The 17,500-nt window shown below is 47.7% G+C and overlaps 2 protein-coding genes across 2 annotated transcripts in view; both read right to left on the bottom strand.

The window, feature by feature from the left end:
* appa (amyloid beta (A4) precursor protein a) overlaps positions 1-4,700 on the bottom strand; it is a 45,333-nt gene extending 40,633 nt beyond the window's left edge. The window contains exon 1 of the mRNA XM_056587931.1: positions 4,458-4,700. Coding sequence (XP_056443906.1) covers positions 4,458-4,517 — 60 coding nt within the window. The 5' untranslated portion in view covers positions 4,518-4,700. The remainder of the gene's footprint in view (positions 1-4,457) is intronic.
* Positions 4,701-5,649: 949 nt separating this feature from the next.
* Positions 5,650-15,646, bottom strand: cyyr1 (cysteine/tyrosine-rich 1). The gene is made up of 4 exons (XM_056589148.1): positions 14,998-15,646; positions 11,245-11,344; positions 8,447-8,607; positions 5,650-5,783 (listed from the first exon to the last, which is right to left on the bottom strand). The coding sequence occupies exons 1-4, from the start codon at positions 15,065-15,067 to the stop codon at positions 5,650-5,652; spliced, it is 465 nt and encodes a 154-aa protein (XP_056445123.1). The 5' UTR covers positions 15,068-15,646.
* Between the last annotated feature and the right edge of the window lie 1,854 nt (positions 15,647-17,500).

Here is a 17,500-nt window from a genome sequence, read left to right as displayed (position 1 = left end):
TGACTTTTATCCCAGTAAGACTATGAGACGTTGCTTATGGGGGGGGGCTATCAACCTGTACATAACAGCTTCTGTATCTGAGGAGGAACAAAATGTCGCCGGGACTCCACCTTTTACAAGGACTGGCCCATTTTTCCTCCATTGTTTATTTTGTGTGGCATTATAGTCCATTTTCTTTAGGCAGACATTCTCAAAGAGCTCACCTTGCTTGAACACACATCGATCGTATTACAAATGTGCGCTATGACAGAGACGGCCCCGTTTCTGAAATCAAGTGCGTAAAACCATAACCATTCCTGGAATGAGAGCCTCTTAATGGGTACGGTATATATTTTACGTTATATTGATGGTAGTGCTGCGGTGGGGGAGATTCGATTCTTTCTGTCCCCGTTTGTTTACAAGGCCGGTCGATAGGGCTGTTTCAATTTCATTACCTTTTCTCTTTACAATTTGCTCTGTCCTTGTGTTGAGTGTAGGCTTACCTTCGAAGGCAAACGACTGCGTTTCTCTGCACTTGTGACGACGAGACGTTACCATTGTTAGCATGACTTGACATTTATATCAGACAGAACATCTGAACTACTGGTCTCATCATCTCGACACATATTTGCTTAGTGCTTGAATCCCAACGCAGTTAAAATAACTGCTATAACGCAACGTCTTCACTCCATTCCCTGCGTTCACCGAAATTGCTGCATTTCAAGAGGAAAGAATACGAAGTAGGTCTGATCACGTTAAACCCTAAAAGACCTCCTAGCCGCGCGGAACCTCTACCAAAAGTCCCCTGTGATTAGGGCTTGTTGAAGAGGTCCTTTGTCTGCAGTGTCCGTGGCTAGGCCCCAACATGGCTGTGGCGTACCCTGATGTGTGGTTGCTTGCTTCATTACACGAGTCAACACTGGTAAATGGGATTGGCTGGTTGGTTCCCAAGTCCAAGTCAGTTGAGGACTAGGTCTACCGAAAGTCTCTCACGGTCGTCGCACACACACACACACACACAGACACACACACACTTATGACGCCTTGGGCTACTGTTCTGTTTGACTGGGGTGGGCGTGTGTTCCAATGAGAGCCAAAAAACACACCCACAGATGATTCAGCATGTAGTCACCTTGACCTCCCCCGCAAGCGAGGGGAGTGTTTGTGTTTGAGTGAATGAAAGGGTGAACTGAGCATATCTGTTGGCGATGGTTCTTCCTGTGATGGATGCAGTGTGTGTGTGTGTGTGTGTGTGTGTGTCCGAGCCAGCCTTCTTAATGCTTTTTCGCTGTGACTGCCAGCTCAGCAGAACTGGGGCGGAGCTGATCTATGGCGCTAACCGTCGCCGCTCACGGCCGAGCTAAAACTGCCTCTCTCGCTCTCCCTCCGTCTTCGACGTGACAAACGATCCAGATCATTCCCATGGATATTAACGGTTCTGAGAGAGCGAGGAAGATGGCGTACAACAATTTAGCCATTGCCCCTGCTCTCATACGCAATGCTCGGAAACCTAAGGTGGGGCATTAGAGGGAGGGGTAGGGCTACAATGGTCTATTGATCAGGGCTCCGTAAGCATAGATCGGGTAGTAAGGCTCCCCCCCCGAAAAATGGGTGCCACCACGATCGGACGTCAAGACAACGTCGGGCCTCCGGAGGACGTCTGGGGCACCTAGTTTGTGCGGCGTCTCGCCCCCGCAACGTTGGCACCGGTCGGTCCTTGCCTGCGGTTTTTCGGGCCGATTCAGCATGCTGAACGGGGCACAGAGGCCGTCGGCGAGAGCAATCGCTCCTATCGGCCGCTCAGCCGCAGCGAATCGATGCGCGGTGGGAAGAGAAACGGAGACGGGCCGCGCGGCAAACGACTCTCGCACAAAAATAGATTGTCTAATTTTTTTTTTCCCCCCACAACACGGTGAAACTGTTCTGGTTCAAGCGTTACCCGATGGATCGCTGGGTGGAAGAATCGGTCAGGGGACATGGGAGTGAGCGCGTGCTGCGTGTGATGATGGAGCAGTATTGAGACACGGAACAGACGGACGGACCGCGGGGGAAGGGGGATTATACTGCCTAAAAGGGTCATAGGTCAACGACAGCGCTGTCGGATGTGAAGAGATAGGCAGTGATAACAGCGTGTCGGACAGAGATACAGAGCTGGTGTTTGTGCGATTGCAGTTTTCCACAGGGATTGTGTATGCAACCACGGCACAACACGTTGACAACTAAATAATCGAAAACCCACTGAAACAATAATGACTACAAGGAATTGCGGCCCGTTTCGCTGTGGGGTGGGGGAGGGGGGGATGGGGAAGGGCCTTGCACGATTGAATTCATGTCATCCCCAACTGAGGAAGGCTTGCCTTGGCCGTGTCCAATATATATATTTAATTTTTTCTGAAAACGGATACTTAAGTCGTCTCTCACCTCCCCCTGTCACGAGGAAGCGTGTCGGATCCAGGGGGGGGGGGGGGGGATAGACAGGGGGGGGGGGGGGGAATAGGATATGAGACACGGGAGAGAGATGAAATGAGGTGCGGAAGGAAAATCGATTCGAACAGAAGAGATTCAAATCAATGGCGAGAGAGGATATCTTCATAATTGCCGCGGACGACAGACGGAGCCCACGAGCGAGCGAAGGCGAGAGCGAAAGAGGTAAGAGAGAGAAAAGAAGACACAGAAGGAAGTGAATGTCTGGCAGGAAGGCGGGTGGATTAACTCCACTTCCTAACAGAGAAAAGGACTGTGGCGGACGAGGGAAGGGTTGGCTGGCACAAGCCACTGGCTAGCATCACGGCGTTAGCGCGTGCTAATGGTGGCGCAGGGGGGGGGTGGGGGGTGATGGCGATGGAGGTTAGTTGGAGAGCAGCCTGATACGCCCAGGGCTCAGAGACTGCAGTGTTGGTCTGTCCACACAAACAAGACTGGCTATCCAAGGACTGTGTCCCTGGAGGATGGGGTGGGGGGGGGGGGATGGGGACCAACACACACACAAACAATCAAACACAAAGGCTGGCAACCCCACTCCTCGTTCACACCCACCCACCCCCATGTCAAGGGAAGTGGTGTATTTAAAGCCCCCGTAGCCAGAGAAAGCAGTGTGTGTGTTTCAACTAAGGACAAGTGTCTAAACACTGAGATTGCATGGGGCGTTTTGGCAGCATCGCAATGAAAATTATTAGCCATTGATCTGCAGATTTAATAAAGCCAATTAATATCTACAATCGTTTAATCTGAGAGAGCCTTGGTGGAATCAGTGCAAGAACCATAAAAAGCAAAATAGCATCATTAAAAAGGTGAACGACAGCTAACCCACCAAGATTGTCATTTGTTTCAAAGTTCAAAAGCTTTATTTGTCCAACAACCAATGTTGCCATATTAGAAAATTGAGGAATTATAAATTGTTTAGTGCCATCGACACGTCGAACAGCTATTCTTTGATTATTATACGTCCACACACACACACACACACACACACACACACACACACACACACCTTATATGGTGCATTTACAATTGAGCGTCCATAATTCAGGGTATGGGCAAAAAACAGACGAGATGGTTTTAGGACAGCAACACATCGAATAGACGTTCTGCTGGTGACTGTCACACGAAATAACAAACAGAGAGAGAGAGAGAGAGAGAGAGAGGGCGATGGGGCTGGGGTGAACAAAACAATCCTAACTACGCTGGTAGGTTGAAAGGCTTTCCGCTGGCTTCCCGGTTTCCCAGCCCTCGGTGGAATGCTGCAGTGCACCGCCGCCATCTTGCCTCCACCTCCCTGTTCTTCACCCTCAACTCAAATATGTCGGGAATGGACCAACGGATTTTTTAATCAACGTTACCGTTGTACGATACCCATCTTCCGTTATACGTTTTCCGTGAAAAGTGTAACGGTATATCGGGTGCGTTTTTTTAGGAGAAAAAAACAATAAAATAAAAAGGTAATGTTTGATTTTCAGGGAGAGGAAAAACGTCGAAACACGCCCACTGCCTTAACTATGCCCCGGGGACACCGAAAATAGACGACGCGGTGTGGAGCAGGACAATGGGTCAAATAACACAGTTTAACACAACAAGGGAGCTCAAACACGTACACCACGACTAGCTACGGAAACAGGCATGGGTGAAAACGGGATTAATTATAATTAATCGACCATGAAGTACCACCACCGCATACGTGGTCCCGATAAAGCGCAGCATGAGCAGGCAATACTGGACCAGCTCACACTGTCAACACGCGCCGCCGTTACCAGTCCGCGTTTAATCCGCTACACAAAAACACCACAATAACTCTCGGCTGTCATCATGTGACCCCCATACTGCAGTCATCTCCCCCCCTACAGCCGGGAAACATTCCCGATTCCCGACTCAATACGCAGCTCCACCACGGGAGACCCACAGTGATGTGACGGGGGAGATGAGACCCTGCACCGGGGGTTTTATCCACCATAAGTCCCATTTTTGTGTTACCATCTCCTTACCTCCAGAGCCAGAGCAGAAGTCGCCAGAGCCAGCAGCAGTAACGCTACGCGGTCGCCCATTGCTGGTGGTCTTGTCGGGGGGGCCAAAACACGTCCTTAGCCGGGGTGTTTATACGTGTGTGCGTGTGTGTCGGTTCGTTGTGGATGTGTCGGTGTGTGCTGCCTGTGCTGACAGTTGCCGCTCGTCTCTCGTCGTCGTTTGATGGCGAACGATTCCGAGGGTTTCCCAGCTGCTCGCTCCCGGGATCACCTGACCTGAGACGGGAGAACGGAGTGGAAGGGGGCGCGCATGCGCAGACGCACGCGGGCGCGCGCACACACACAGACACAAAATTGCGCTGTGATTTATTTTTTGGGGAGAAAGAAATCGTTGATTCAACTTTTATTATTTCAAATTAATTTTAATATGATTTTGTATTTATGTACACAGATAGAGAAACAGCACACATAGACTACAATCTATTTATTTTTCAAATTGTATGCAGTCCAATGTCCTCCGGGATGAGGGATCACAGATCATTCACACAGGAGTCCAAAATCCCATCTCTACGACTTTGTTGGGGGGCAAATACAAGAAACCATTCAAAGTATTACATAAGTCAGGTGGACGACTCCACGTTTCAGCCACAGCTCCACAACACTGTTTTCAAGTAAGACAAACCCAAACCAACGATTCAGTATCAACCGCCGAGTCTTCAACATTGTCACACAAACTATCGGAAAAAATAGATATACACTTTAAAATCATGTATCACATATGAAGTTCCGCCGTGCGCGAGATTACAGCAGATGACCTTTGACCTTTCCTGCGACCCAAATAAGAGTCCCGTGTGCAATAAAACATTCTACATCGTCCAAAACTCTCGACCAGAATGGACGGATACTGAACGGGGGTTCCGCTCGGCAGATGTCTGTCGCCCAGACTACCCCAATCCCATCTACCCCTACCACCCTAACCCAGGGTTAGGGTGGTAGGGGTAGTTGGCATTGCTTTGGGCAAATATGCAAAGAGGCATATTACGTTCACATTCTTTTAGGGAACGAGATGCACACACATCGACCCAAAAAGAATACAAAATAAGAAGGATGTCCAAACACACAAACACCCCGCTCAGTGATCCAGTGTCAAAATGTCCGCCGGGGGTTTCGTCTGGGCTGGCAGCAGCGGGGGAGGGGGGGGGGGGGGGTGAGTTCACTTCAGGGCACAGCCGGGATAAGGGGGTGGGGGGGAGTAGTTGTCGGGCCGGGCCGGTGTTGGGGTGTAGGGGGGGGGGCGCGGGGAGGGAGGGTACATCTCGTAGTCGTAGTTGTAGGGGGGCGGGGGACCTGCGAGAGGAGGAGAGGGAGGAGGAGGAGGAGGAGGAGGAGAGGGGGGAGGAGGAGGAGGAGGAGGGGGAGGAGAGCGAGGAGGAGGAGGAGGAGGAGAGGGAGGAAGAGGAGGAGGAGCAGGAGGAGGAGGAGGAGGAGGAGGAGAGCGAGGAGGGGGAGGAGGAGAGGGGTGAGGAGGAGGAGGAGGAGGAGGGGGAGGAGGAGGGAGCAGGGGGAGGAAGAGGAAGAGGAAGAGGAAGAGGAGGAGGAGGTGGAGCAGGAGGAGGAGGAGAAGAATAATAATAATGTTTAATTTGCATTATCCAGAATGGCCCAATGTTAGTGCATATTGAATAATAATAATCAAATAAATAATATAATAATATAATAAAAAACACTTGCTTCGTGGAGCGATATCACATCCCAATAGGGCTTGTACATCAGAATGCATCATGGGAGTTTCTGTTGGTAATACTCTGCCATTTTCTGATGCTCAGGGCGAGTTGTAGTAACATCAACGTAAATATACCGTAATGTAGGCTAATCAAAACTTTGTTTTGCCACATCTCCCATGAGAAACGCTGTGACATTTTCGAACACAGCAATGTCCCCCCACAATGACTAAATAATTTCACCATTCATAACTGAACAATAACCAAGACGCCATTACTACCAAAAGCATTCCTACGCTCCTTTACCTCAGAGATGAAGATGGTCATTGCTATGTAAAAGTCACGACGTACAAGCCCGATAGACCCTTTTCACAGAGGGGTCATCGTAGGACAAACACAGATGACACTCAACACTAATTGAAGGCGTGCTTTCTTTAAGTACAAGGGCCAAGGTAGTAGACTACACTAGATACCTGCATTTGTCCTAAGGTGAAACCTCTGTAAAAATTATATTTTCTCAACTGATAGCCTGTCAATTTTTATAATTTTTTTATTCAAACATAAAACGTTATTTTCTTATGGACTGCTAGTTCATAAATGTTCAAGGGGAAGCGTCGCCAGCGTTTACATTTTCGCGTCTTGAGTGGAAGAGTAGCGCCCTCTGGTGGAGGAATTGACCAAGTGCTTACATTGGCAGGGACGAACTCTTGACAAGGCCAATAGACTAATAAATGATAAACTCTCAACGTTCTGCAGTGTGCAATGTCGCCGAACATTCTCTCTGGGTTTTTTTACGTTGTGAGGCGCAACTGACAAAGAGTCCTTAAAACAAAACTTCAAAAAGTCCAGAGGACATAAAACCTTTCCATTAAATACCAGATTGCACAACTGAAAGGATGACATCAGATGTGTTTCCGGCCTGTGTTTATGGCACAATTGTGTTCAACGGTGAACCACATCACGGAAGTACATTGTCTGTTTGCTAGCCAAACAAAACCTCCCACATAGCGGGGACCCTTTGTTTAATGCGCTGTGTCAACAATGAGAGAGGAACCCAGTGGAAAAAGCCATGTATTATTCCATAGCCGGGTTCATGTACACGTGTCACGTTCGTACTCCATCACAGCTTTGAGCCCTTTGATTTCAGTTGGGTTGGGGGGGGGGGGGGGGGGGGGGGGGGGAGACTGTGACTGCCGCAGGTGAGGGTGTAGCATGAGGAATATTACACCCATCCATTCTTGAGAACTCTCTTTGTTCCACTCCCCTGCCTGCTAGCATGACGGCTAGGGTTTCACACGTGCACGCAGATGCACGCACGTGTGCACACACACGCCTTCACTGAGACCCACACACACAAACACACAGATCAACACCACACCTTCACCTTCACTCACGCACACACATATACACCTACAGACTCATGTACATGCATGAGTGTGTGTGTGCGTGTGCGTGTGTAGGTGCGTGAGTTTGTGGGTGAAGGTGCATGAGTGTGAGGGAGTAAGTGTGTGCATGAGGCAGTGAGTGAGTGAGTGAGTGAGTGAGTGAGTGAGTGAGTGAGTGAGTGAGTGAGTGAGTGAGTGAGTGAGTGAGTGAGTGAGTGAGTGAGTGAGTGAGTGAGAGGGAGTAAGTGTGTGCATGAGGCAGTGAGTGAGTGAGTGAGTGAGTGAGTGAGTGAGTGAGTGAGTGAGTGAGGTGAGTGAGTGAGTGAGTGAGTGAGTGAGTGTGAGGGAGTAAGTGTGTGCATGAGGCAGTGAGTGTGTGCGTGAGGGAGTGAGTGAGTGAGTGAGTAAGTGAGTGAGTGAGTGAGTGAGTGAGTGAGTGAGTGAGTGAGTGAGTGAGTGAGTGAGTGAGTGAGTGAGTAAGTGAGTGAGTGAGGGAGGGAGTGAGGGAGGGAGTGAGTGAGTAAGTGTGTGCATGAGGCATTGAGTGAGTGAGTGAGTGAGTGAGTGAGTGAGTGAGTGAGTGAGTGAGTGAGTGAGTGAGTGAGTGAGTGAGTGAGTGAGTGAGTGAGTGAGTGAGTGAGTGTGAGGGAGTAAGTGTGTGCATGAGGCAGTGAGTGTGTGCGTGAGTGAGTGAGTGAGTGAGTGAGTGAGTGAGTGAGTGAGTGAGTGAGTGAGTGAGTGAGTGAGTGAGTGAGTGAGTGAGTGAGTGAGTGAGGGAGGGAGTGAGTGAGTGAGTAAGTGTGTGCATGAGGCAGTGAGTGAGTGAGTGAGTGAGTGAGTGAGTGAGTGAGTGAGTGAGTGAGTGAGTGAGTGAGTGAGTGAGTGAGTGAGTGAGTGAGGGTACCTGGGTAACCCTGGGTCACGCTGTTGATGTAGGAGGTCCTGAACACGTCGACGCGTGCCCCGCGCCCGTTCTTCATGCACATGCACACGCACAGGACCAACGCCGCCATGGCGCCCATGAGGAACACCACGCCAAACACGATGCCCGAGATCGCCGTGCCCCTGCAACGCGCGCACACACACACACACACACACACATCTGTTTATAAGGCAAATTACTATAAACTAATTTCCACTAGAAATTGTTAGGCTGGCAATAATTGGAATGGATCACACACACACACACACACACACACACACACACACACACACACACACACACACACACACACACACACACACACACACACACACACACACACACACATGCACAAAAACACACACACGTAGACACACACCCCTGCTTGTTTATAATGCTGAAGGCTGAGTAAATTACTAAAAGTACATAAAAAAAAATAGATTCCACATTAATAGAATTATAGCAATTGTCAAGCGGAGGGTGTGCAGGGAAAGATTATGCATGCACACACACCCTCCACCACACACACACACACACACACAAATAAACACATTTATTTATGATCTATAATAATGCACATATTATAATCAACTCAAAACAGACACACACACATAAAAAATAATACACCATTGAGAATCCAATAAACAGGCAATGGGACACACAAACACACACTCACACGCACACAAACCCAAGCAAGGTGGCCGAGTCAGACGGATAACATGGGAAGATTGATTGTGGGCTGCCATGGCAACCGAAGAGGTGAGGAATGATTAAATTGGAGAGGCGGCACAAGAACATATGATTCATAAATAGCAGGAAAATGGTGTCCAGGCTTGAGAACGGTTTTGAGAGAGAGAGAGAGAGAGAGAGAGAGAGAGAGAGAGAGAGAGAGAGAGAGAGAGAGAGAGAGAGAGAGAGAGAGAGAGAGAGAGAGAGAGAGAGAGAGAGAGAGAGAGAGAGAGAGAGAGAGAGAGAGATCTCATTAAAGCAAGAAACTTTTAACCAAGGGGACTTACACAATAAGATATATGTCATAGAGATGGAGGGGGGGGGGGTTAAGTAGTGTCCTGCCCAAGGAGGCTTACAGGTAGGAGGGATCAAACCTAGTTCCTTTCAGCTGAGAGTGAGAAATCATAATCCTAAAACTACCTAAGCCTGTGACAGGTGCGGTTCAACACAAACTGATATCCAATTTCAACCAAAATAAGAGTGTGTATGCAGGTTTTCTTAAGGTGGGTAAACCCTGTTAGAAATAAAACAACTCCTTTCCCGCTGCTAGTAAATCAAAAGGCTACATAAATGCTTTTAGGTTTTTTCTATGTCACAAACGTGCCTGAAAACAACTAGTAGTAGTAGTAGTTATACTAGTAAACAGTAGTAATGTCAGTTAAAAATGTCAGGGCGGTTAATTCAGTTAATTATTCAGCCTCTGAATAAGTAACGACTTTAGCTTGTTGTTTGCTTTAGCTTTCTGCTAAATCTTAAATACATTGCACTTTCTAAAATTATTATTTTCTATTTTATTATTAAAATGCCTTTTTTAATTTTCCCTTTATTTTCTATTTTTTACCAGAAAGATACATGATCTGATACCAGAGAGAAAGGATAAGGGTTTGAGACCCAAGTTCTGTCTGGGTTAGAGTCCTAGAATCCCGGTTGGAGTCCCAGAGAAAGGACCAAGTTCCTTTAGGTATGGTTGGAGTCCCAGAGAAAGGCCTGAGTTCTGTCTGGGTTGGAGTCCCGACGTCTGTCTGGGTCGGAGTCCCAGAATAAGGCCTTTGGTTCGTGGTTAGAGTCCCGACGTGTGTCTGGGTTAGAGTCCTAGAATCTGGGTTAGAGTCCTAGAATAGAGTACTATAATCCGGGTTGGAGTCCCAGAGAAAGGACCGAGTTCCTTTCGGTCGGTTTGGAGTCCCGACGTGGGTACCAAATTCCTTTAGGTCGGGTTGAAGTCCCGACGTGGGTACCGGAGAGACTGTTGATCTGATCTTAAATACATTGCACTTTTTATTTTACTAATTTCTTTGCATATGTTTTCTTTTACTCTTCCATCGCTGCACATCAGAGCTTGAGTTCCTTAACACCCTTGACCACGGCAGATTCACTCTCCCGGGGCACAACGCTGATCGTAACCTCGCCCACAGAAGACAGAAGACAGATGTTAGTGGGTGTCAGTGGGGTGTCTGTCCAGTTGGGAAGGGGGTATGGACCACACAACCTTTTGAAGCCTGGGACTGGACCCTATGCTTGACTTATGTCAGGTCAGCGCCTGGTCACAGGTCAAAGGTCACAAATGGAAAACAGGTTAGGCCGGTGGCCTCTTGGTTGGAACTGTGTTCTGGAATGTCCGGACAGACGTCATCACCGTAAAGGGTTTACCAAGTCTAGAAACTGGAATTTAACGTTGAGATGTCGTGGGAAGATGTAACCACATCTCATTATAATCATAGGATGTAATTAAGGTGCTCTTCTGTTTTACTGCATTAACAGCTGTGTTCAATTGTAGCTTGATTAGTCAAAGCGAGACATGTGTTCAAGCGTGTTCTGTTGAACACAATTAGTTGAACTGTTTCACTCACACACAAACACACACACATGTACAAACTAGCAATAACAACTGGTTCACAAAAAACAGTGAAAAAACAGCGATTTTTTTAAATTCTTTGAACAAAATTCAAGACAGTGTCCGATAAACGCTTTATATTTGCGTGCGCATTTGCTTGCGTGCGTATACATGTGTGCATGTGTTCGTGTATAAACGCGCGTGCATGTGTACTTACGAGAGGACATCGCCCACATAGGCATAGTAGGAGCAGCAGAAGGGTGGAGTGCCTTCACAGCAGTACTCCACGCAATCATCACACTTGGCCTCACCAACGCCTGTAACACACACACACACACACACACACACACACACACACACACACACACACACACACACACACACACACACACACACACACACACACACACACACACACACACACACACACACACACACACACACACACACACACCTTTTTAGAGCTCATTAAACTGCTCCAGGACATTTTGGTTCGTAGGTACGACGCCAACATCATCAACGGTGGTGTACCCGTACAATTTACTGCCAACGTCTTATAAAATACCCTCTCCCTCTCGCTTTACACTACACTGAGTGACATGAAGTTGTGTTTATTATACTGGGCTCACGGGTGGAACAGTTGGCCCGTTTCACCATGGCAACCAGGCTGTCAACAGGTTCAATGCGGCGGCGGTTGCCTCGAGGTGACTTTCAATATCGTTAAAAGCAAGACAAAGTGTCTTGCTTTATGTCTTGGGTAACACAAGACATAAAAGCACCTGTGTTACGTACATAGGTTGCGTTCTTCCCATCCGAATGCCACGCTTTATGACTGAAAATACCGAAAAGGAATTTTATCCATCCAAGCAATCAAACTAACAAGCATATATGCCAACTGAACTAGCTACAGCTAACCTCTTCTACCGACCTCTTGTGTTGGGCGAAGTTGTGCGACTGGTATCCCCTATGGACTGGTGTGTTGATACCACAATATGAATGCGTGAGGTCTGACCTATTTGCACTGCACAGGTGAAATCAAAAGAGAAATACAAACACCCTCTTTTTTAAAACTTCTATCACACGTTCTAGGAAGTATGCAGGAGTGGGGTTTTTTTTCCTCAAAGGAGCTCATAGTTCAAAAGGGAAAGATAAAAAGGGCAAAGATGAAAGAAAATGTATTCAAAGATAATCTTTCAAAGAAAACCATTTTTTTGTACACACACCACCGAAATTCCCTCTGACGAGAAAAGATGCAAAATTGATCGTCTCTTATATAAATGGACTCAAACGCCATCGGGCTCCCTCACACACACACACACACACACACACACACACACACACACACACACACACACACACACACACACACACACACACACACACACACACACACACACACACACACAAGATCCTCTCTCTCTCTACGGTCACAATCACACCACACACACACACACACACACACACACACACACACACACACACACACACACACACACACACACACACACACACACACACACACACACACACACAAGATCCTCTCTCTCTCTACGGTCACAATCACACACACACACACACACACACACACACACACACACACACACACACACACACACACACACACACACACACACACACACACACACACACACACACACACACACACACACACACACACACCTTTTTTTATTGTTATGTTAAAGGTCTCTTCTCGAAAACAAATCCCAGTTAAACCAAACCAATACACCTGCAACGTTATAAAGAGATGAAGTAGAATCTAACGATACCTCAAGGCCTTCGAGAGCTTTGCTGTTTGGAACAGTTTATGATTTAAATAATGAGAGATTTTCCTCAAATGACCCTCTACCTGTTATCTTAGTTGTTCGGAAAACACCTTCCAGTAGACACTGGAGCAGCAAGAAACCACAATGTGTATGATGAAATATGCATAAAAGACCCCAACGCGTCACAATGTCACGTAAGAGCATTTGTCAGGATTTTTTGGAGCGGAATTATGTCGGCTGTCGAATTGCGTAACATACGTGTTAAAAAATTCAGTTGCAAGTGGTGGAAATAAGGGTTGTTTAAAAAACAGTAGTTCGCCCATGTTTATCAGAGTGCATCATGGGATTTTTCGGTCTGTGATACCGCCACATATTGAGAGGCCGAAGCAGATCTGTCTTATTATAAAATCCTAATTCACGTCCATAAAATCGTGACAAATGCCTTTTACGATTATTGACTAAACAATGACCCAAAAAAAGACATGACCAAAAACCAAATGCTAACATTCCGACGCTCCTATGATATGCTCGTAAACTGGAGGCTTGTGATGGGTTGTTCGCGACCGAATCAGTTCAAATAAACGAATCTTTAACACGAACAAACCAAACTGATTCTTCTCTCTCGTTCGTCTTATTTGTTCTTAGACTCAACTCCTCCCAGACCCAATAGTCGCTGTTTGGTCACTGACTGTGAGTGGTGAAGAGGGAAGAAGCTTAGTGAGCGAGTGTACGATAATATGATTCAATATCAGTGAAATGATAAATGCATGCTGTCTTTGTACTTCCTGTGTCATGCCAGATTAATCAAATATTTGAATGTCTCGTCAATCTGTCTCATTCTTTCATGGTTCGTTCTCCAACCCGGACCCCAACCATCATTGCTAAATCAAAAGTATTATCTTGCTGATATGTTAAACATCCGATAATCAACTACACACGTTTGGTTAAAGTTGTAACATTGATTGATGACCGACTTTCACCATCGTTTGAGAATGAGAACGAGGGGGGAGCTGAGTCTGACTGACTCAGCTGAGAACCGTGCATTGCATGACGTGGACGGAACCCACGATCAACTTCGTGACTGCGCGTGCGCGTGGAATTAACTTGGTCGCGCGTCTCCGGAGATGTGGAGGTCGTGCGACTTTATCGGGACTATGCGTTCAGGTGCTCTCGGTCTCCGGGGAGCTCTGCGAGTCTGGATCTGCCGTGTAGACCCCTGATTGTGTTTCAGTCTTTGAAAGTGCTGGGATAACTGGTGGATTTAAGAAGTATAACTTTCGACGTGAACTTTTGGCTGTGTATGCGCGCGTGCGTGTGAGCGAGTGATAGCGCATGCGTGAATGAGTGTGTGTTTTTTCACTCTCTGCGAGAGTGAGTGCGCATATGTGTGGCAGTGTGCATGTGTGAGCTGTTTGTGTGCGTGCGTGCACGGTGCACTTGTATGTGTGCGCTTGTGTGTGTGTCAGGGGAAAGCTCTGCTCTATCTCAACCATCACCGTTTAAACATATTAACGACTTGGGCTCTACAGCTCAGAACAAAGAGGAATAGAAACCAACGGGTCTGTACCCGGACCCTTCACTAGAGTCAACACGGGCCGTCCAGGTGGGCTCTTGTCCCAGGTTTGGTGCCGTAGGGGAACATAAGAGGCTTCCTATTCTGATGTTAATGCCTGCATGGTCAGGCCAGCTGCTCAGTGGGTGGTCCCAGGCATGGGTCTCGCTTGCCCCTAGCCCCCCGGCTCCTGTCTCTCGATACCCGGGCAGACAATGGCAGTGTGTCGGGTCTTCTCAAAAACCACCACCACCACCAACCCTGCATCATCAGCCCCCATTCACCCACACACTGAACTCCGATTACCAGATCAATCTTGCCACTATTATGGTGACACGGAGATAGAAGAAAAGCGTAAAACGTCCATACTTCAACTACCATTCAAGTCGAGTCCATTTAAACGGGGTGAGGTCGGCTGTGTCCCGGTATGGTGTGTTTCCCCTGAACCCCCCAACCCCCGCGCCGGTGCGGTTTAGCGGCTCCAGGGCGCTCCGCTAACTCATGAATAAAACATCAAGACTTGGATGAACGTGGACTGTTGTAACCCCTGTGAAATAATTCACGACGAGTGTGCCCGACTGTGCTTGGCTAAAGAGAACAAGAAGACGTGAATAGGAAGGGGAAACCAACTCACCGGAGAACAGAACGAGGAGCAGGGAGCCCAGGCTCAGCCAACTCCACCACCGGCTCTCCGCGCTCTCCATGGCGGGGTTATCTCTCCCCCTGGCCGGCCACCGACGCGCTATGATCCGCGTTGTTCATCCAGAAAAATGACCTTATCGAAAAACTCTTGCCGAATCCTTGGTCCAAACGAGTGATTAGCAGGACGAACTCTTGACGTGTAAAGGCAAAAACACGAGTAAAACCCCCTGTGGTTCACTTCTGAGACCTCCTCTCCCCCCTCCCCTCCACCCGGGACGTGGTCGTCACTCGGCGGACCTCAAAGTTGCCGTGAGACCCGTCGTGTGTTCCTTCGATGATATGAAGTGCGTTTCACGTTGGGACTACGCCAAACATTCACAAGCGAAAGTACACAACGTCTTTGTTATTATTTAACATATGCAGTCGCCATGGTGATAGTGATATCTATATCGCATTCGAAACCACGAGAGACTTTTAAAATGTTTAGCCGAGGACCAACGTGGAACTAACTTTACCCGTCCCTGTTCGTCCACGTGTGTGTATCCGTGTTTCCGTCCCCCCTCCCTGGAGCCCCAGCAGGCGGCCTCTGCCAGCAGTCTAGCGGGAGCGATTTGAATTCCCCCCGGTTCACGCTGCCCTCTCCCGGGACGGCTGAGGGTCCGACTCGAGGGTGAGAGGTACACGAGGGTGCGAGACAGAGAGGGAGGGGGAGGGAGAGAGGGAGGGAGGGGGAGTCAGAGAGGAGAGTGACGGTGGGAGGAGAAAGAGAGAGGGGAGAGAAATAATTGAAAAATGTTATTGAATTTTGAATTGAATTGAAAAAGAGAGGGGGGTGGGGAGAGAGAGAGAGAGAGAGAGAGAGAGAGAGAGAGAGAGAGAGAGAGAGAGAGAGAGAGAGAGAGAGAGAGAGAGAGAGAGATTGTTTTTATCTCTGTCTTAGTCTACTAGTCTCTCCTCCATACGGTCCACTCTATATTGAATCACGACTCCCCTTCAGAAACAGAAGAGCCAGCGACCGTAATGAGGAACAAACACATTTTCCATTTCAAAACCAAGAAGGCATCCTGTGAATTTTTCTGGATGATGGTTTTTGTAGTGTTAGTTAGCCTGTGCGCAGCCTATTTTCAAACAGCCTGCTTTGACCTCATCCGTGTAGGCCTATGTAGATTAATTACATGTGTTCATGCAACAAGTAATATGTCGTCGTCTACAGTGGCCCTCCGACATTGCAGCTTAATTAAACATGTGATATTCACAGGCTGCTGTCCCACTTTTTTTTCCAATTGTGACCTCTTGGGTGGTTATGATATAACGCTAACATCGGAATCTAATATTTATGAAACAGAACACCGAGGCGTAGCATCTTACAAAACTATTAGGAATAGGCTACGATATTAAGATCCTGCTTTTTTTTTGACGTATGTTTGTGTCTTTAGAGATGCGCCGTGTTCCAATACCCGTACCGTCCGTACTTACTAGCCACATTTTAAGTACGTAGTACGTTCCAATTCAGATCTGGCGAAAAGAAGTATACTTCAAGGACCCGGATGTCGTACTCAAAACGGGCTAATCGTGAAGTGTGGATCGAAGGACGCTTTCCGTACTCAACGGCAGCCATCTTAGCTACGTAGCGGAAGAGGCGGAGCCAGGCTGAGCCAAAGTCGGCGCATTTTCCACATAGCCTGCATTAATAGTCATGAGTCATTTTGTAGTTTTTATTGGTTTTATAGCTTTTTATAGCTGCTAGGCGTAAAGAGTTCACCATTCAAAGCGGGATGTTTATTGCGGAGGAGGAGCCGCGGCGGCAGTCGTGATCGTCATTTCCGGTTAGTGCACCACGGAGTACTCGATTTGGAACAGCACTCACATCTGAAAAATTAACGTAGTAGACAGTGCGGATAGTATACTTCCTTTAAGTATACTCATGGAAGTACGGGTATTGGAACACGGTCTGTCACAGCTAACGGGCTGTTCAATTCTTATATTATAGGGGTGTTATAAACATAACAGGATAGAGGTAACGATGTATCTTTGTAAACCAAATCGTCTGATGATGCTTGTCGAAAACATTCCCTAAATATGCGGTTTCATAAGACGGAAAGTTCTGCAGCGCCATCGTCAAGTTTCTTCAAACATTGCTTCTTCTAAATTACAACTCTGGTTTACGTTTCATTCACTTAATTCACCCATTTCCTTTGAAATGGGTGCATAGACTCTGTGAGTGGACACCAGTAATTGATGCCACAACGTGCTCCCTTGCGTTGTGGTCCGACATCATTAACAGAGCTGTCGTTCGGCTGGCGGCCGAACCACAGAGGATCGGACCAATCAGAGTCCCACAAGGAACCACATGACCTCCTACGTGAAAGAAAAAAGACTAATGGTTCATCCAACTCCGTAGTACAGCTTCCCAGGGGTGCTGTAGGTCTGTCACGAACCATCTGGCCTGTCAGTTGAACTCAACCCACAACTCAATTACAATTGTTTGTGGGGAG

The sequence above is a fragment of the Gadus chalcogrammus genome, chromosome 4, assembly GCF_026213295.1.
Source record: "Gadus chalcogrammus isolate NIFS_2021 chromosome 4, NIFS_Gcha_1.0, whole genome shotgun sequence".
Classification (NCBI taxonomy): Eukaryota; Metazoa; Chordata; class Actinopteri; order Gadiformes; family Gadidae; genus Gadus; species Gadus chalcogrammus.
This window is presented reverse-complemented; position numbering and strand designations above follow the sequence as displayed.

Bases quoted from the DNA above. Each gene is read 5' to 3' on its own strand.
- cyyr1 (XM_056589148.1), bottom strand. From the start codon at position 15,067: ATGGAGAGCGCGGAGAGCCGGTGGTGGAGTTGGCTGAGCCTGGGCTCC. The intron at 11,345-14,997 runs GTGAGTTGGTTT...TGTGTGTTACAG, and splicing joins GCTCCTCGTTCTGTTCTCCG to GCGTTGGTGAGGCCAAGTGT. The intron at 8,608-11,244 runs GTAAGTACACAT...CGCGCGTTGCAG, and splicing joins TATGTGGGCGATGTCCTCTC to GGGCACGGCGATCTCGGGCA.